We start from the raw sequence: 21,421 nt of genomic DNA on the forward strand, positions 1-21,421 counted from the left end.
CTTAAAAACAAAAAAGTACATTTATCATAAAGAAGTCTTTGGTTTATTCCTTGAAAATTTTAGGAATATAATAATAACTCCATGCATGATTTTAGAACAATACCATTTCCTTCAAAATCTGAGCTAAATGAATTTGAAAAGCTCTCACTTCCCTTTATTACAACAAAAATAATGGAATGAACTTGGGTCATTTCCACTTTTCAGAGTGAGAGAGCTTGAAGTGATAAGGAGAAACGTCTAGAAACTGTGGTATATTGACCTATCTTATGGCAGTCTCATAGTTGGTAGGCATCAAAACATACATCTGAGCTGAGATATCAGAACTTGAGGGAAATTGGAAACACTTGGGTATGAACTCCATCCTGTTTTCTGAAACCTAAACAAAATTGTGGCCCTATTGATAGGCTGTTCAAGGAGAAGTTTAGAAGGAGATGGAACCTAAGAGATTATCTTATTTAAACTTTTCACACAGAGATGAGAAGTGGAAATCTAGTGGAGTAAACAGATTGGGTAAGGGAACAGTTATTAGTGCCAGGACTGAAAGTTCACGATTCCTCACTCCCAGCTGATCTTTGCCTCCATTCACTAAATAGCCCACTTTTTCCCTTATATGCTTCCATTCATCATGGTAAATTTTGAAAATGAAACGTCTTACATTGAAATAATACATTATTATTATTATCAGAATATCATCATTTGTACATACTTTTGGGAAGGGCACATTTTTGTTGAATCAAGAAATATATTCATTAATGACATTCATTAATATTCATTCATTCATTAATGACAAACTATATGCTACAGTAAATGTGTGCATATTATAATATTAATATAAATGTTTGTCCCTATTATTTAATCATTGTGAAGTAACACACATAGAAATTGGACATAATGTAGTTCAATTTCTTAGGTGGTAATAAAATGGATAAAAGATGATGACTTGTCAATATCAATATTTACACTTAAAGATACAAACTTCAACCTTCTTTTCTATTTAAACTTACATAAATCCATCTAAAAATGAGTGGAATAGGTAAATAGTGCTAATTAAAAAAAATTTTGGCATTTATTTATTTTTGAGAGACAGAGACAGAGCACAAGTGGGGGAAGGACAGAGAGAGAGGGAGACACAGAATCTGAAGTAGGCTCCAGGCTCTGAGCTGTCAGCACACAGCCTGATGTGGGGTTTGAACCCACAAACCATGAGATCATGACCTGAGCTGAAGTCAGACGCTCAACCGACTGAGCCACCCAGGCGCCCCTATAGTGCTAATTTTAAGGAAAATTAGGAATATGAGGAAAATAAGGAAAATGAAAGATGCTATTATTGGTTTGTAAGTGCAAAAAAAAAAAACACACTAAGTTTTAACCAAGTGCATTTCATCAATCAATAGGTAAATGATACAGTGCCACAAACAGTGAAAATTATTTTTGTACAGTTGATAGGAAAAACTTTATTTAAACTTTGGTGTAATTGTTATTTCTCTAAAGTATAAAAACAAAACATTACAGGGATATTTCATCTAGTATTTGATGCTACTCTGAAGAATATTAAGCTTTTTTGTTAAAGACAAACTGTTTTCAAAGTTAACCTCGTTAAGAGCACGTAGCAGATTTCAGAATCCAATTCCATTTTGGTTACTCTACGGAAAACTGTAAGCAATTACATAATCCTGTTATATAATTGCCTCTTTTTAAAATAACGAAGTATGAACATACCATCTTCATCAGTTTGAATAATCGTCTCTTCACTCTCTTTCCTGCCTTCTGGATTGGTTAGGATCATCTTGAGGCTGACATTTGTATAAGGTGGCAGATGGTTCACAACATGCTGAGGGGCTTTGGGGTCCATGTCCAAACAGTCTGCCTTGCTCTCATTGTGACCACGGAAGTAATGGTAGCAGATAGTGACATTAAAAGTGTGGCACCGAGTAATGTTATAACCCAAGGATTCCCAGTCCACAGCAATGCGTCTTGCCTGTATCTCAGCAATCTTTAAAGTCTTTGGGGTTCGCATAGGTTCTGAAAAATAAATCAAAGATGCAGACAGCTGTCAACTTTCCAATGAATAATCTTGGCAAAATGAAACACTGAGCATGACATATGTGTAAACCTAGGAAAATTTAGAAGTCATCTTTTATTGTCATTTTCTTTTTTTACTCCTGGTCTTATTCCTGAAAGTTTCAGTCAGGGGCTGTGATTTACCAATAGGAAAAGAAATGTAAAATGTTGGCAATCCATAGTACTCAGGAACATGGCGGAAAAACAAAACTCTGAAAATGTGGCCACAATGCCTTTATGGTTACTGCTGTTGTTACTGCCCAATTCCCTGTCTCTCTTTTTTTTGTCATTACTGAGCAAGTGAATTAGCTAATATATCATAATGGATAAGAGTCAACACGTTCTGCTCTATGATTTGTCATGTCACCAAGCTATGGTGTATACTAATTAGTCTAATTGTAATACTAAACTACCATTTACCAAAAAGTGACGCAGATATTAATTAACATTTATTATCTCAGTAATGATGTTGTTCATCAAAGCAGAAAAATATCTGAGAAAAATGGTGAGAACACATGTGGATATTCACATTGTCATCTATCCTTCTTGATCTCTTTCTATCTTTTTCTAGGAAGCACTCAGGTCTGACAATCCAGTCACTGTCACCCAAACCAAACTGGGAGGTGAATTTCCATTCAACTGGAAAATGCTGGCAGAACTAAACACTCTAAAGACTGGAGTCTATCCATCACTGCTTCCCAAGTGTATTCTTTTCTCATGCAAGACTAACTTTAATCGTCTAACTTAATCAAAATAATTACTCTATGAAAGTCATGGCCATGGCAAAGTCTACACAGTAAACAAACCAATACAGAGCAAAGCTTTAATACATAGATTTGACAAAGAGATTAAAGTCAAGGCCAAGGTCAAAGTCCTTGACATTGAATAAGAATAGTCAATGCTCTTGCTAAATGCAAGTCAGTAGAAGAAAAAGAAGGAAAATAAATAATATAAAAAAGCCCAATTTGGGTGTTTTTATAAATTTTCATTTTTGAGATTAAAATCTCAGTTCTGTAAAAATAATCAGCATGGTATACAGATGGCAAGCCCAAACTGGGATTCCAGTTCAATGTATTATATGTGCCATCTGAAACACATTCTCGTGGCCATTTAAAACTTCAAAAGTACTCCACGGACTGGCGGGAGGGAGCCGGGGCGGAGGGGCGGCTCGCCGGCCAAGCAGAGCCCCCAAGTCGGGCTTGCAAAAGCGGAGGGGCCGGGCGGACTGTGTTCCGACAGCAAGCGCGACTTAGCGTCTGGGAGGTCAGAAATTAACAGCTCTGCTCGGAAAGCGGGAAGGCTGGAGGACAAAGGGAGGGAGAGCTGCTGAGCCCCCTGACAACAGAGCTCAGTTTGGTGGGGAACAAAGGCGCTCGCCAGCGCCATTTCCCCCGCCCATCCCCCAGCCGAAATCCCAAAGGGAACCGGTTCCTGCCAGGGAACTTGCTCGCTCCGCGCAAACACCCAACTCGGCGCTTCGGCGGAGCCAAACCTCCGGCAGCGGATCTGACTCCCTCTCGCTGCCACAGGGCCCCTCCTGAAGTGGATCACCTAAGGAGAAGCGATCTAAGCCTGCCCCTCCTGCCCCCGAGCACCTTGCCTACCCACCCCAGCTAATACGCCAGATCCCCAGCATCACAAGCCTGGCAGGGTGCAAGTAGCCCAGACGAGCCACACCACCCCACAGTGAATCCCGCCCCTAGGAGAGGGGAAGAGAAGGCACACACCAGTCCGACTGTGGCCCCAGCGGTGGGCTGGGGGCAGACATAAGGTCTGACTGCGGCCCCGCCCACCAACTCCAGGTATACACCACAGCACAGGGGAAGTGCCCTGCAGGTCCTCACCACGCCAGGGACTATCCAAAATGACCAAGCGGAAGAACTCCCCTCAGAAGAATCTCCAGGAAATAACAACAGCTAATGAGCTGATCAAAAAGGATTTAAATAATATAACAGAAAGTGAATTTAGAATAATAGTCATAAAATTAATCGCTGGGCTTGAAAACAGTATACAGGACAGCAGAGAATCTCTTGCTACAGAGATCAAGGGACTAAGGAACAGTCACGAGGAGCTGAAAAACGCTTTAAACGAAATGCATAACAAAATGGAAACCACCACAGCTCGGCTTGAAGAGGCAGAGGAGAGAATAGGTGAACTAGAAGATAAAGTTATGGAAAAAGAGGAAGCTGAGAAAAAGAGAGATAAAAAAATCCAGGAGTATGAGGGGAAAATTAGAGAATTAAGTGATACACTAAAAAGAAATAATATACGCATAATTGGTATCCCAGAGGAGGAAGAGAGAGGGAAAGGTGCTGAAGGGGTACTTGAAGAAATCATAGCTGAGAACTTCCCTGAACTGGGGAAGGAAAAAGGCATTGAAATCCAAGAGGCACAGAGAACTCCCTTCAGACGTAACTTGAATCGATCTTCTGCACGACATATCATAGTGAAACTGGCAAAATACAAGGATAAAGAGAAAATTCTGAAAGCAGCAAGGGGTAAACGTGCCCTCACATATAAAGGGAGACCTATAAGACTCGTGACTGATCTCTCTTTTGAAACTTGGCAGGCCAGAAAGAATTGGCAAGAGATTTTCAGGGTGCTAGACAGAAAAAATATGCAGCCAAGAATCCTTTATCCAGCAAGTCTGTCATTTAGAATAGAAGGAGAGATAAAGGTCTTCCCAAACAAACAAAAACTGAAGGAATTTGTCACCACTAAACCAGCCCTACAAGAGATCCTAAGGGGGACCCTGTGAGACAAAGTCCCAGAGACATCACTATAAGCATAAAACATACAGACATCACAATGACTCTAAACCCGTATCTTTCTATAATAACACTGAATGTAAATGGATTAAATGCGCCAACCAAAAGACATAGGGTATCAGAATGGATAAAAAAACAAGACCCATCTATTTGCTGTCTACAAGAGACTCATTTTAGACCTGAGGACACCTTTAGATTGAGAGTGAGGGGATGGAGAACTATTTATCATGCGACTGGAAGCCAAAAGAAAGCTGGAGTAGCCATACTTATATCAGACAAACTAGACTTTAAATTAAAGGCTGTAACAAGAGATGAAGAAGGACATTATATAATAGTTACAGGGTCTATCCATCAGGAAGAGCTAACAATTATCAATGTCTATGCACCGAATACCGGAGCCCCCAAATATATAAAACAATTACTCATAAACATAAGCCACCTTATTGATAAGAATGTGGTAATTGCAGGGGACTTTAATACACCACTTACAGAAATGGATAGATCATCTAGACACACGGTCAATAAAGAAACAAGGGCCCTGAATGAGACATTGGATGAGATGGACTTGACAGATCTATTTAGAACTCTGCATCCCAAAGCAACAGAATATACTTTCTTCTCGAGTGCACATGGAACATTCTCCAAGATAGATCATATACTGGGTCACAAAACAGCCCTTCATAAGTTTACAAGAATTGAAATTATACCATGCTTACTTTCAGACCACAATGCCATGAAGCTTGAAATCAACCACAGGAAAAAGTCTGGAAAACCTCCAAAAGCATGGAGGTTAAAGAACACCCTACTAACGAATGAGTGGGTCAACCAGGCAATTAGAGAAGAAATTAAAAAATATATGGAAACAAATGAAAATGAAAATACAACAATCCAAACGCTTTGGGACGCAGCAAAGGCAGTCCTGAGAGGAAAATACATTGCAATCCAGGCCTATCTCAAGAAACAAGAAAAATCCCAAATACAAAATCTAACAGCACACCTAAAGGAACTAGAAGCAGAACAGCAAAGGCAGCCTAAGCCCAGCAGAAGAAGAGAAATAATAAAGATCAGAGCAGAAATCAACAATATAGAAACTAAAAAAACTGTAGAGCAGATCAACGAAACCAAGAGTTGGTTTTTTGAAAAAATAAACAAAATTGACAAACCTCTAGCCAGGCTTCTCAAAAAGAAAAGGGAGATGACCCAAATAGATAAAATCATGAATGAAAATGGAATGATTACAACCAATCCCTCAGAGATACAAACAATTATCAGGGAATACTATGAAAACTTATATGCCAACAAATTGGACAACCTGGAAGAAATGGACGAATTCCTGAACACCCACACGCTTCCAAAACTCAATCAGGAGGAAATAGAAAGCTTGAACAGACCCATAACCAGCGAAGAAATTGAATCGGTTATCAAAAATCTCCCAACAAATAAGAGTCCAGGACCAGATGGCTTCCCAGGGGAGTTCTACCAGACGTTTAAAGCAGAGATAATACCTATCCTTCTCAAGCTATTCCAAGAAATAGAAAGGGAAGGAAAACTTCCAGACTCATTCTATGAAGCCAGTATTACTTTGATTCCCAAACCAGACAGAGACCCAGTAAAAAAAGAGAACTACAGGCCAATATCCCTGATGAATATGGATGCAAAAATTCTCAATAAGATACTAGCAAATCGAATTCAACGGCACATAAAAAGAATTATTCACCATGATCAAGTGGGATTCATTCCTGGGATGCAGGGCTGGTTCAACATTCGCAAATCAATCAACGTGATACATCACATTAACAAAAAAAGAGAGAAGAACCATATGATCCTGTCAATCGATGCAGAAAAGGCCTTCGACAAAATCCAGCACCCTTTCTTAATAAAAACCCTTGAGAAAGTCGGGATAGAAGGAACATACTTAAAGATCATAAAAGCCATTTATGAAAAGCCCACAGCTAACATCATCCTCAACGGGGAAAAACTGACAGCTTTTTCCCTGAGATCAGGAACACGACAAGGATGCCCACTCTCACCGCTGCTGTTTAACATAGTGCTGGAAGTTCTAGCATCAGCAATCAGACAACAAAAGGAAATCAAAGGCATCAAAATTGGCAAAGATGAAGTCAAGCTTTCGCTTTTTGCAGATGACATGATATTATACATGGAAAATCCGATAGACTCCACCAAAAGTCTGCTAGAACTGATACAGGAATTCAGCAAAGTTGCAGGATACAAAATCAATGTACAGAAATCAGTTGCATTCTTATACACTAACAATGAAGCAACAGAAAGACAAATAAAGAAACTGATCCCATTCACAATTGCACCAAGAAGCATAAAATACCTAGGAATAAATCTAACCAAAGATGTAAAGGATCTGTATGCTGAAAACTATAGAAAGCTTCTGAAGGAAATTGAAGAAGATTTAAAGAAATGGAAAGACATTCCCTGCTCATGGATTGGAAAAATAAATATTGTCAAAATGTCAATACTACCCAAAGCTATCTACACATTCAATGCAATCCCAATCAAAATTGCACCAGCATTCTTCTCGAAACTAGAACAAGCAATCCTAAAATTCATATGGAACCACAAAAGGCCCCGAATAGCCAAAGGAATTTTGAAGAAGAAGACCAAAGCAGGAGGCATCACAATCCCAGACTTTAGCCTCTACTACAAAGCTGTCATCATCAAGACAGCATGGTATTGGCACCAAAACAGACACATAGACCAATGGAATAGAATAGAAACCCCAGAACTAGACCCACAAACGTATGGCCAACTCATCTTTGACAAAGCAGGAAAGAACATCCAATGGAAAAAAGACAGCCTCTTTAACAAATGGTGCTGGGAGAACTGGACAGCAACATGCAGAAGGTTGAAACTAGACCACTTTCTCACACCATTCACAAAAATAAACTCAAAATGGATAAAGGACCTAAATGTGAGACAGGAAACCATCAAAACCTTAGAGGAGAAAGCAGGAAAAGACCTCTCTGACCTCAGCCGTAGCAATCTCTTACTCGACACATCCCCAAAGGCAAGGGAATTAAAAGGAAAGGTGAATTACTGGGACCTTATGAAGATAAAAAGCTTCTGCACAGCAAAGGAAACAACCAACAAAACTAAAAGGCAACCAACGGAATGGGAAAAGATATTCGCAAATGACATATCGGACAAAGGGCTAGTATCCAAAATCTATAAAGAGCTCACCAAACTCCACACCCGAAAAACAAATAACCCAGTGAAGAAATGGGCAGAAAACATGAATAGACACTTCTCTAAAGAAGACATCCGGATGGCCAACAGGCACATGAAAAGATGTTCAGCGTCGCTCCTTATCAGGGAAATACAAATCAAAACCACACTCAGGTATCACCTCACGCCAGTCAGAGTGGCCAAAATGAACAAATCAGGAGACTATAGATGCTGGAGAGGATGTGGAGAAACGGGAACCCTCTTGCACTGTTGGTGGGAATGCAAATTGGTGCAGCCGCTCTGGAAAGCAGTGTGGAGGTTCCTCAGAAAATTAAAAATAGACCTACCCTATGACCCAGCAATAGCACTGCTAGGAATTTATCCAAGGGATACAGGAGCACTGATGCATAGGGCCACTTGTACCCCAATGTTCATAGCAGCACTCTCAACAATAGCCAAATTATGGAAAGAGCCTAAATGTCCATCCACTGATGAATGGATAAAGAAATTGTGGTTTATATACACAATGGAATATTACATGGCAATGAGAAAAAATGAAATATGGCCTTTTGTAGCAACGTGGATGGAACTGGAGAGTGTGATGCTAAGTGAAATAAGCCATACAGAGAAAGACAGATACCATATGGTCTCACTCTTATGTGGATCCTGAGAAACTTAACAGGAACCCATGGGGGAGGGGAAGGAAAAAAAAAAAAAAAGAGGTTAGAATGGGAGAGAGCCAAAGCATAAGAGACTGTTAAAAACTGAGAACAAACTGAGGGTTGATGGGGGGTGGGAGGGAGGAGAGGGTGGGTGATGGGTATTGAGGAGGGCACCTTTTGGGATGAGCACTGGGTGTTGTATGGAAACCAATTTGTCAATAAATTTCAGAAAAAAAAAAATAAAATAAAATAAAATAAAATAAAATAAAACAAAAAAAAAAAAAAAAAAAAAAAAAAAAAAATAAAACTTCAAAAGTACAAAAATACATACATATATATGCAAATTAATCCTTGGTAGAATCCAATGGTTAGGTTTTAAATGCTGTGTGCCAGTCTTCTGATGAATCACAGTATTCAGTCTTCTTATTTTATCACTTTTTGTTTTACGTGTTTTACATTAAGCCCTGTAAGTAGGCTAGAAAAAAAGATTGTGGCTTTCTAATCATTAAAAAAAGTCTCTTTATATGTTTAGCTCACGCTTACAATTTCCCCACCAGGCACGGGAGTGAGGTGATGACACATACAGTTCAGTCCAGTAAGAGTGAAAACACATTCTTTGGCACCAAAGATGACCAGGCAGTTGTAGGCAGTATCATCCTAAAATTCCAGATAAACTTTCTTCCTGTCTGCTAGGTAGCAACCTGACGCAGTTTAGGGGTCATGTTCAGGTTAGGCCATACTTTGTGACAGAATATCCAGAATAACAAAGTAGGATTTCTACCCAAAATACTTGGGAGTATATGAATGAAAATCTCCCATAAAGTAATGAGAACAAACATCAATAGATATTTACTGCTCTGTTTCAGGTTTCCTTTAAATCTACTACTTATATCCTTGAAACACTTCTTGTTTTGAATCAGAAATTTCCCCCTTTATAAATTTCTCTATTTCCAAGCCATCACTCTCTTTCATTCTTTTCATTTTATCCCACTGTTCAACTTGCACTTGCTCTGCATTCTAAGACAATTTTAAAAGCGTAAAAAAAAGTGTAAAATAAATTGAAGAAGACACAAATAAATGAGAAGATTTTCTGTGCTCATGAACTGGAAGAATTGGTATTGTTAAAATGTCCATACTATACAAAGCAATCTGTAGATTCAAGGCAATAACTATCAAAATTCCAATGGTATTTTTCAAAGAAATAGAAGGAACAATCTTAAAATTTGTATATAAACATTAAAGACGCTGGAAAGCCAAAGCAATCTTAAGAATGAAGTACAAAGCAAGAGGCATCATGCTCCCTGATTTCAAATTACATTACAAAGCTATAGTAATTAAAACAACTTCTTTCTGACACAAAAACAGACACACAGATCAATGGAACAGAATACAAAGCCCAGAAATAACAACCCATGCATATACGAACTATTATTCACAGCAAAGTAGCCAAGAATATACAATGGGGAGAGAACAGTCTCCTTAATATAAGGTGTTGGGAAGGCTGTACAGCCACACAAAAAGAATGAAACTGGACCATTATTTTGTACCATATACAAAAATTAACTCAAAATAGATAAAAGTCTTCAATATAAGACCTGAAACCATAGAACCCCTAGAAGAAAATATAGGCAGTAAACCCCTTGACATAGGTCTTGGTGATGAGTTTTTAAATCAGACACAAAAAGTAAAAGCAACAAAAGGAAAAACACATAAGTGGGGCTGCATAATACTAAACAAAAAGCTTCTACTCAACAAAGGAAATCAACAAGATGAAGTCACCCTACGGAGTGGGAGAAAATACTTGCAAATCACATATTTAATAAGGGGCTAATATCCAAAATATATAAAGAACTCATATAACTCAATAGCAAAACAAAATTTTTTTGATTAAAAAGTGGGCAGCGTATCTGAATAGACATTTGTCCAAAGATGAAATACAGATGGCCGACAGGTACATGAAAAGATGCTCAACATCATTAATCATCAGGGAAATGCAAATGAAAAACATAAGGAGATATCACCTCATACCAATTAACATGACTACTATCAAAAAGAAAAAATAACAAGTGTTGGCAATGATGTGGAGAAAAGGGAACCCTTGGGCACTGTTGGTGGGAATGGAAACTAGTGCAGCCACTATGGGAAACGGAATGGAGTTTCCTTAAAAAAATCAAAAATAGAACTACCACATGATCTAGCAATTCCACTTTTGGGTATTTATACAAAGAAAATAAAACATGGGAAAGACACATACACCCCCATGTTTATTGCAGCATTATTTACAAAGCCAAGATATGGAAGTCACCAAAGTGTGCATGTGTATATACATATGTACAGTGGGATATTACTCAGCCATAAAAATAATGAAATCTTGACATCCGTGACAGCATGAATGGACCTTGAGGGTATTATGCTAAGTGAAATCAGTCTGGCAGACAAAGACAAATGCCATATGTTTTCTCTTATATGTGGAATATATAAAAATTTAAAAATAGAAAAGAAAAAATGAATGAAGCTCATAGATTCAGAGGATAGATTGATGGTTGCCAGAAGTGGGGGTGTGAGAATAGAAGAATGGGTAAAAAGGTTACACATTTATTTGTAAAAGTCAAATTAAAAAAATGTAACAGTGCTAGAGATGTATGGCATAACTTCATTGGAAGGAGTAAGGAAAAATTTTACCTAAGTAACTCAGGAAATTAGTAGAGAGTTTAAGACAACAAACAAACAACAAACAAAAAAAACCAGTGGATATTCCTAGTAATGATTTAAAGTTTATAGATGACTTTATGGTGTAGTCATCATAGAGAGACCACATTTCTGAACAGCAAATGTAGAGGTCTGTTCAAAGAAAAAGAAAACCTGTCACACCTGTCAGAATGACTAAAATCAAATACACAAGAAACAACACATGTTGGGAGGATGTCGAGAAGAAGGAACCCTCTTGCACTGCTTCTGGGAATGTAAACAGGGACACTCTATGAACCAATAACCACACTACTGGGAATTTATCCCCAAATACAGAAGCATTAATTCAAAGGGATACATACACCCCTAAGTTTATGGCAGCATTATTTACAATAGTCAAATTATGGAAGGAGCCAACTATCCTGGATACATGAATGGACAAAGAAGAGGGGATATATATGCAGAGTAACATTATTCAGTCATAAAAATAATGAAATCTTGCCACTTGCAACAACAAGGATAGAACCAGAGTATTATGCTAAGCGAGGTAAGTCAGTCAGAGAAGGAAAAATACCACATCATCTCACTCACATGTGGAATTTAAGAAACCAAACAAATAAGGAAAGGAGGAGAAAGAGAGAGAGAGAGAGAGAGAGAGAGAGAGAGAGAGAGAGAGAGAGAAACCAAGAAACAGACTCTTAACTATGGAGAATGAACTGTGGTTACCAGACAGAAGGTGGGTGGGTGGGATGGGAAAATAGGGGATGGGGCTTATGTGTACACTTATCATGATAAAAAAAAACCCTAGGAACAAAATAATAAATTAAAAAAGTAGACATATGAATGTGAAAAAAGCAGAAATGAAAAGTACTAAGGAAAGAAGAAATTATTTAACACTGTATGGACTAACAGTCTCAAGAAGCAAATCTTAGGGATGCCTGGGTGGCTCAGTCAGTTAAGCATCCAACTCGAATTTGATCTCACGGTCCTGAGATCGAGCCTCATGTGGGCTCCGCACTGGGAGTCTGCTTAAAATTCTCTCCATCCCTCTCCTTCTGTCCCACCTGCACATGCATATGTATCTTCTCTCCCCCCACCTCAATAAATTAAAAAAAAAAGAAGCAAATCTGAAATCTTCTTGTTATATTACTGACTCTATATATTTCTACGTTTTCTCCTAAGCTAATCATAGAATAATTAAAGAATTTTCCTATTATAAGTTCAGATAATTATCGAAATATATAGAAATGTTCTTCCAACTAATCTTATTGTATGCAATTTCTTTTTGCCTTCTGGCTTCTTTTATAAAACCCATCTATGGAGGACTGCAAACAGGGAATGTATGTGTTATTTAATTCTGCTCTAGCTGAACAGCTATTGGGACTGCTTGAAGAAGTTCTGAACAGCCCTAGAGCTAAGGCAAAGTTTGTACAAACGTGGTATTTCTCTAGGCTTGGCAGAACAAGATGGGATGCCACTGTATCCAATAGTGAGGCACTCAATGTCAGAAGCAGAAGCAACTCACTACCTTCTACTTTCTTAAACTCATAACCAATAGATATATAGATAGATAAATGCTAGATAGCTTAAACACTGTGAAAGAAAACATTAGATCTAAACCCTCAATACTTATATTTGTATGAGTTGGGAAAAATTATATCTATAAAAGCAGTATGTAAAAAATACATAGGGTTCACTTTGAGAGTGAGAATCTTGTTTTAGTGTATTTTTAAATGCTGCTTACTTTGATACTCATATTTTTAAAATTCTCATTTAAAATTTGGGAAGGGTAGCTTTATAAATACTATACATCTGTGTATAAATACTGTACATTTGTGTATAAACCACGATCATAATTTCATAACCAATACTTTATTAACTGGTGTAAAACAGAAAGAGTTGTGAAAAGAAATAGTTTTCTAAAAGACAAAGATCCATTCTACAAGGTCAATATGGTATTTTAAAATCTATGATTATTTCTCACAATGGCTTAAATAAATGCCACAAAATGTACTGTCATTACTAAAACAGATTTAAAATATAATTTTACTTTCATCTAATGTAATATTCAGAAACACACAGCAACAAAGTAAACACACACACACAGTAAAAAACTCATTTTGAGCTCTATGGCATCTGCAACAACCCAGAGCAAGTCACTGTCTAATTACATTTTCTCTTAATTGGCATGTGCTCCCCCCCCCTTTTTTTCTAGTTTTTACTGAGGTGGGACCTTCTTAGCTACACACACACACACACACACACACACACGTGTTCATGCATGTATATTTATAGACACATAAGGTACATATATGTACACATACATACACACATACGACAGGCTCTCTGCTATGCAAACCCTCTGAATTCCATGAGGTCTGCTGTGGGTGGGCAGCTACATGCACATAGATTTTTATATTAGAGTATAAATAGCAGAGACTTGAGACTGTTCTACTATGATATTAATTTAGAGAAAATTGTATCAAAGAATTCAACAACAATTACCTAAATTCCTTACTCTGATCCATTATTCTTGTGCCTTACAAATACCTTCATTGTATTTCTGACACATGAATGCACAAATAAAATTTTTAATTTTCTAAATTGAAATAAATAAACTGTCATAGAATAACCTGAAGTAGAAGGATATTTCTGAAAACTCACTATGTTAGATACAAGCTGGGTATAAGTGCTGTTTTGAGGACTAAATAATTTGAAGAAATGACCTAGCATGGTGAATGGCACCTGGAGGCATCACAGTAAATGGTATCTGTAATAAGCAACATAAATAACCATAATGATGATAAAACAATGGCGATCACATTCATTAACGTACTGTCAAGTGTTTTGATATGTATTAAATGTTCTTTCTTCCCAGTTTTTTACTTTCCATTTTCAAATCTTTGTTAAGTATTCCATACAGGTGACTTTATAAAACAGTTCTCTTTCTCTCTCATTTTTGCTTTTCTAGGAAAAGGAAATTTGGGAAAGACACAAGGCATTGAAGAAAGGTGTGGGGCAAAATTTTGGCAGAAATGGGAAAAAGTACAGCACGGGATCAATCTTCATGCGGTAACAGATCATATGAAAATATTTTGTATAAGTCATCCACCTATTATGAAACAAAAAAAGATTGCCTATTTAACATAAAGGGTACAATACCAGACACTGTGGAGGATGCGGAAGTGAAAGAACAGTAATAGGCCTGAAGGAGCTTAACATGTATTTAGTAAGGAAGGTACCTAAGAAAAAAAATAAAGAAGTAAAGTGCTATGATGTAAGTGTAAAGATGGTATATGAATAGCATAAAATACTACAGATCTTAACAGATAAGGCAAGAAGAACTACAGTCATAATTTGGGTAAACAGTACAAATCAGAGGAAAACAATGTAAATCCCATTTGGTTGCTGAACAGGTTATCTAGTGGGAGATTATATAGGAAAAGTTGATCGGGAAAAGACTGAGGATACTTTGGTAAGAGATCTAACTTGATCTAAAATGCTATGGGGAGTCACTGAGCGAACACAAAATTAATGTAATCAATGAAATACTTTAGAAAACTTAATTTGGAGGTTGTATCAAGTGCGCAGGCAGTGGAGGTAGAGAAATCCAAAGATAACAATGTGTTAGGGGAGAACAAGGGGGCAAGAAGTAGTTTGACTTCAATAGAGAATGGAGGTAACTTTGGGTTGGAAAATGGTGAGTAAAGAATAGCTCAAAGTTAACATGGTGAAAAACAAAATGAAGTCAAACTCTCTAAAACATTCTACTTTATGACATCTGTGTTCAACATATACCCTAATCCAACTCTTTCCGTAAGACTTCAATCTGGGGATTCAGACTGGGTAAAATATATGAGATAAAAACTAAAGACACCAGAAGAGGAATTAAAAAGGTTTAAGGCCATTTGCGATATACTTGGAGGACAGCGTTGGGAGGTTTACACTAAGAAGCAGGTAAAGAAAATTAACTACAAGCAAAATCTAGTCTTTTGCTATCTATGCTTTAGCTAATGAGTCAACTCCTTTTATTAAGTGCCCTGTGAACAGATGTGCGACCAAATTGGCATAAAACCCTTTTCCATTCATTCATTTCCAATAAATCCTAGGAAAATACTAACCTGTAAATTAAAAAAAAATGTGATGAGAAATGTCAGTATTATCTGGCTTCTTTGTCTTCCCTTCCAAACGTTGATCAGCCAGCTTTACTAACTTTTCTCATCCCATTTTTTCCTTATATTTGTTATCTATTTCCTAATTGTTACAGTGAAAATGGCCACATAAAATCAAGAATAAAAATAAATGGCAGAAAATTTACCTATCAAATCTATAATCAGGATTATACAGTTTAAGGAAGTAATATATCACTGCCCTTACTTAAATTCTAAACAGATCAAACTTGGGATTTATGCCTGTAATAATTTTTGTGTCAAATATTTAACCTAACTTGATAGGATAAAATGAAGAATTACTTAATAATTCTCTGAAGGTTAAGAGAAATAAAGGCGACATGAACAGACAGAACATGCTGACATGATTTAATAAGTGGTTCTAGATAATAGATAAAAGGGAATTCAATTTTTTTTGGTACTGGCTAAACAACACGTGACATGACAGGTCAATATCCATGTCCTTTTGTAGTGATAATCTCTAGTTATTCTGAAAGAGTTGTGAAAACAAAAGCTTTAGCAGCTACAAGAGAATCAAGAGCAAAGATCATATTACCCGAGAATCAGTTTTTAATGATAAAACTTATTATCCAGCTGTCAGTCAGAGAAAAATAGAAGATGTCCCAAAGCTCATGTCAAGAAAAAAAAAATCTTGTCAAAGATGTACACAAACTGAGAACACTGAAGCATGACAGCAAGCTTCCGTGCTCCTGGCTGCCTTTTCATCAGAAATCCTAGAAGCTGACTGCAAAGCACAATTTTCATTCCATTTATCAAAACAAATACAAGGAAAGTGAATTTCCTGACTGCCAGGGAAAATATTTGTTAGAGTAAAGTAAAAAAATTATTGAGATGAAATTTCTGAAAAAGGTGAATTAAAAAAAAATACCAAGGAAGAAAACATTGGCATACCCTCTAGGAGGAAAAACTTAAGGTCTTTGGAAGACATTGTCTTTACTTTCCTCTATCAGTGCTTTGTGTTTTTATCCTTTTCCTTATGGTAAGGATTGAGGATAATCAAGGTTTTACATTGCACATCTTTTCAATCTCATAGCATCATTAGTCTTGCCAAAAAGATTTCATCTCTGCTCCCATGGGTCAAATTGAGTTAATGATAAGTTGGCCAGATGACTTGATTAGTACTGTAACATGAGGGAGCCTCAGGTCCAGGACTAATCACAAACCAACTGTCAGCTCTTCTGGCTTTCTGGCTGTGTTGTTAAAATGACAAGCCTGGACTCAGGGGATATAGAATGACAGGGTGTATGGCTCCCTAGCCCTCCCGCAGAGTCACAGTAATATTTACCCAGCACCATCAGAACAATACTGAGCACATCATCAAATTAAACCACAAAATGTCATTTTCACTGCTTTCAAGAATCTGACTGAAGTTTATCAGATAATTCTAATAACCATAACATTTGCATCCTCTCTAAGATAATGCTAAGGAAATCATATGATTTTTTTGGAGAATAAGAATACCAGGCTGACAAGGAAAAAAGACAAAGATAATTCTTTTCCAATAGATGAATCTTACTGAAAGTCTTATCCATGAATCCTCATTCCCCCCAAAAAGAGCAGTTGAAAATCTGGGGCCTCTTTAATGGTTTTTTCCTCTTAAATATTTATGTAATAACATTAGACTGTGTTGGAAGAAACATGTGATTACCATCAATGAATCCACTTCCATTTATCTGTGATATTGCATATTCCACTATGTTTTAGAATTTAAATAAAACTTAAGAAATAAAAGTCTTTATAGATACCTGCCTATATTTGAATAAAGCACAAAATAGAAAAAGAAAAGGTATTTTTTAACTTATGGAAGAAACAAGAAGGCAGTAATTGACTCCTACTTTAAAAACAAACTTTGTTTAAAAACAAACTTTGTTTAAAAACAAACTTTGGGGTGCCTGGGTGGTTCATTTGGTTAAGCATCTGACTTCAGCTCAGGTCAGGATTTCAAGGTTCGTGAGTTTGAGCCCTGTGGGCTCTGTGCTGACAGGGCAGAGTCTGGAGCCTGATTCAGGTTCTGCCTCTCTCTCTCTCTCTCTCTCTCTCTCTCTCTCAAACATAAATAAACATTAAAAAAAATTTTACATAAAAAAAATAAAAATGAGATTTATCTTTTCATAAAAATATTTAGCAACAGCATTAAAAAGACAGAAAAAAGTAGGGTGATTTCTATATATAACCCTAAAAAATGCAATATGGAAACACAATATATAGTATAAAAAATAAGATGGCTTTAGGGGAGCTGTATATAGCAATGACAAAACTCCAAGGAGACGGTCAATGCCTTTTTTTTAAAGTTTTTTTTTAAAGTTTATTTATTTATTTTGAGAGAGAGAGAGTGAGCAGGGGACGGGCAGAGAGAAGAGAATCCCAACCAGGCTCCAAGCTGTTATTGCAGAGCCCGAGGTGGGGCTCAATCTCACGAACAATGAAATCATGACCTGAACCAAAATCAAGAGTTGGACGCTTAACATTCTTAACCGACTGAGCCACCCAGGCGCCCCTTCAATGCCTTTTTTATCCATAAAAAGAATGTAAGTGACATAGTTCTTAGGTTGTCCAAAAAAATGAGGTAAATTTCTTATATGCTGAGCACACTTGTTTGGCCCATAGTATATATGCTTGGAAATTTTATTTTCTGAACAGTAAAGCAAATCATTTCAATACATGTTTAACTTCAAAAGCTAACGAGAACAGAAGCTAAGAACTCAATTCTGTGTAGCAGTTACAATGATGGCCCCAATTCTTAACTTCCTGCGTTCACACTATTTGCCATGGGATTTTGCTCACACTGAAGAAGTGGGGTCTATTTCTCCATTCCTGCTTGCTTTGGTCAACAGAATGTGGCAAACGTGATGGCGTGCTGGCTCTCAGCCTAGATCCCAAAAAGTCCTGTGAGTTCCTGCTTGTTCTTACACGTCTACCATCACTTCTAGAATAAGAGATACAGGTGGAACAGAACTGAGTTGCCCTAGTTGTAGTCCAGATGTGAGTCTAGATCAGCCAATAGCCAGTCCACCAACAGATCTGTGAGATAGCCAAGATCATCAGAGGCTCCTAGCCAAGCCATTCCAGAAGTATGAGTAGTACATACTTGCTTTATGCCACTTATGAGAAGTTGTACTTAGCTGTTGCTCAGCATTTTGATATAATCTCTATTCCTAATCTTTCTACCTGGCAAATTATCTGAATGTTTGTTTGAAGACTATGTCAGCGATTTCTCCATTGAACAGTATTTTACAAATTTCATTTCTCCATAACGGGTTGTGTTGAGATGCTACACGCTTATTTAGTATTTTTTTGTAATACTAGTAAGTGCTTATTAAATGCTTACCAAATGCCAGATACTATGATAGATGATGTATGATTTAAAAATGGCTTTAAATGAATTTGTTTTTGTCTTCATTTCCTGTATGCTCTTTGAGGATAGGTTCATTTGCTCACTATGCTCCCACAGATGCTAATATATTAAATGTTGGACTAATAATTCTGAGTAAGTCATGTCAATACTTTATTCTAAACTATAATAACTGAGCTAGTAGTTTACCTTACTCCATCACTGAGACATAATATTTATTAAAATTGCTTCATTTGTCAAATCAATATGACTTTGTAGGCATATATAAAAGTGAATCTGTAATTGTTTATTTTTTTTCTTTTGAATGGATAGATCTGACAGAAAAAGAGTGCATTTACACATATATTTTTATCCAAACACTTCTAACAATGCTTCGATGCAGAAATAGTACATGTTTTCCTCAATGATATAACTCCCTTGTAAACATCTTACATCTGTCCTTGAGTCAGTCAGTGATTTCAAACTAGAAAAATCATTATAAAGTAAAATAGTTAATGAAATGTTAAGACGGCCCATTTTAAGTGAAGCTATCCCCACCCCCATAAACAACATTTACATTATAATGATATTCTAAGCATGTATGGCCCATTTTGCTCCTTATAAAGATTCTGACTTTAATACATCAACTTTGGTCTTTCATCCCTTCTGCAAACTTATGCAATAGACTAATTTGCTTTTGATCCCATTTCTGAAGAAAGAAGAGAAACTTCTAAATTACACAATAAAAAGCTACAGTATACAAATTTCAAAAGTGATAATGGCTATTGATGCACTTTAACACATCATTTGATTTTGTAAAATTCAAGTGTCTGGTAACATGCTTGCTTCAGGGGAATGAAAAGACAGATAAGGACTGCAGGGTTGATGATTATTTGTCCATTTCCTTTTCTGAAGCCACCGTTTATTCTATGCTTTCATGCATGATTAACAGCTTGCAGATCCTTCACTTGTAATCAATAGTTGTGAAGTTTTATATTAGGTTTAGAGATTAGACAGCCTTGATTATAAATTTTATCGATTTGTACAGCTTAGCTGCAGAAATCCCTGTACATTTTTCAGAGATTAAATTAAAAGGAGATATATGGCCTACACACACTAGAAATGCCAGTGTGATTATAAGGTGTGACCTCTTTATACTCATCCCTCTAGATGAATAAAACCTATCTAGTGCACTAAAACATGAATCAGCATGTCAACAAGCATCAAGCTGAGATAGTAAACACAGTGAAAATGTGACAAAAAGAATTACTAAACTGTAAGGAAACCTGCCTAAGACTATAATTAATACAGGAGACTTCCAAGAATTAATTGCTTCAGCTCATTTGTGAATTAGGAAATTGACAAAGATAAGAGGAATGAACTCCTTAACTCCTATCTGGAAAATCTGAGCCTGTATTAAAACTAAAGATTCATGATCTCCTAAGATCAAGGAAGAAGGACAGTATTTTTTTAATTACTAGGAAAATAAATATGGTCATTTTAAAGTTAGTGAATAATGACTATAAAACTCATAATTAAATCAGTTTTATGAATATCTCCCCTTTAAAACCTTTTAAAGCACCACTAATATTTTATGTTCATTATCTTAGGTCTGAGATTGTCCAGAAAAAAAAAAAAAAAGAAACATTTTACACTCAACAAATATGGAGGGAGGAGCTAATATTTTCCACCTTCAAAATTTTCTTTTCTCTTTTAATTTTCTATTACAGTTTCTCTATAATACAGCTGGATCTCTCCCTGAACTCCATATTCACAAATCCAATTGCCTACCAGATATTGCAACTTGGATGCCTAATGGGTATCTCAAACAAAATCTGTAAAACTGGGCTAGTGCTATTCCACAGCCTTTCATGCGACAGTCTTCCCATCTCCAGAAAATAACTCTGTACTCCACGTATCCAGACCAAAGCCCTGGAGTCATCCAAAGGCCGTTTTTCATTTCACACCTCATATCCATTTCATCATCAATTCTTTCCGTTCTCTCCGCAACATATGTTCAAAATCTGACCACTTGTCACTACTTCTACCACTATTTTTTTAATCTTAGCCACTATCACCTCGGGCTGTAATCAGTCAAACTGTCTCCTAACTAAACTCAAATGAACCCCTGTGCTCTCATTTGCCCCTCTTCCACACAGTTGTCAGAGGGACTCTGAAGACCCTTCCAGTGACTGCCCACCTAAGTTAGAGCAAGAGTGAATGTCAGTCATCACAACGGACCTCTGGGTCTTGCACATTCCACTCCCCACCCCATGCCCCTGCCTCCCCCATAAAAGGAGGCATCTAGCTACATAAGAGCAGGGAATGGGACTGAACAACTGTTGAAAAAGGCAGAAATTACCAACCACCTCCAGGATGCAAACAGCCAGGGAAAACCCCGGGGAGCACACATACACTGCTGCCCTAAAATAACCTATAGCTTCACTATAAATCATTCACATTGTGGCTTTGACCCCCACCTTGTGGGGGATGGCCGCCATGACAGTTCCAACAAGGACCATACTG

At 37.0% G+C, this 21,421-nt stretch overlaps 1 protein-coding gene across 10 annotated transcripts in view; it reads right to left on the minus strand.

Annotated features, from left to right (window-relative positions):
- The window catches only part of PTPRK (protein tyrosine phosphatase receptor type K), a 562,492-nt gene that overhangs the window by 124,668 nt on the left and 416,403 nt on the right, over nucleotides 1-21,421 (minus strand). For all 10 annotated transcript variants that reach the window (XM_043592298.1, XM_043592299.1, XM_043592297.1 and 7 more), the window contains exon 8: nucleotides 1,720-2,022. In XM_043592298.1, coding sequence (XP_043448233.1) covers nucleotides 1,720-2,022 — 303 coding nt within the window. The remainder of the gene's footprint in view (nucleotides 1-1,719; nucleotides 2,023-21,421) is intronic.

Source organism: Prionailurus bengalensis, chromosome B2 (assembly GCF_016509475.1).
Source record: "Prionailurus bengalensis isolate Pbe53 chromosome B2, Fcat_Pben_1.1_paternal_pri, whole genome shotgun sequence".
Taxonomy (NCBI): Eukaryota; Metazoa; Chordata; class Mammalia; order Carnivora; family Felidae; genus Prionailurus; species Prionailurus bengalensis.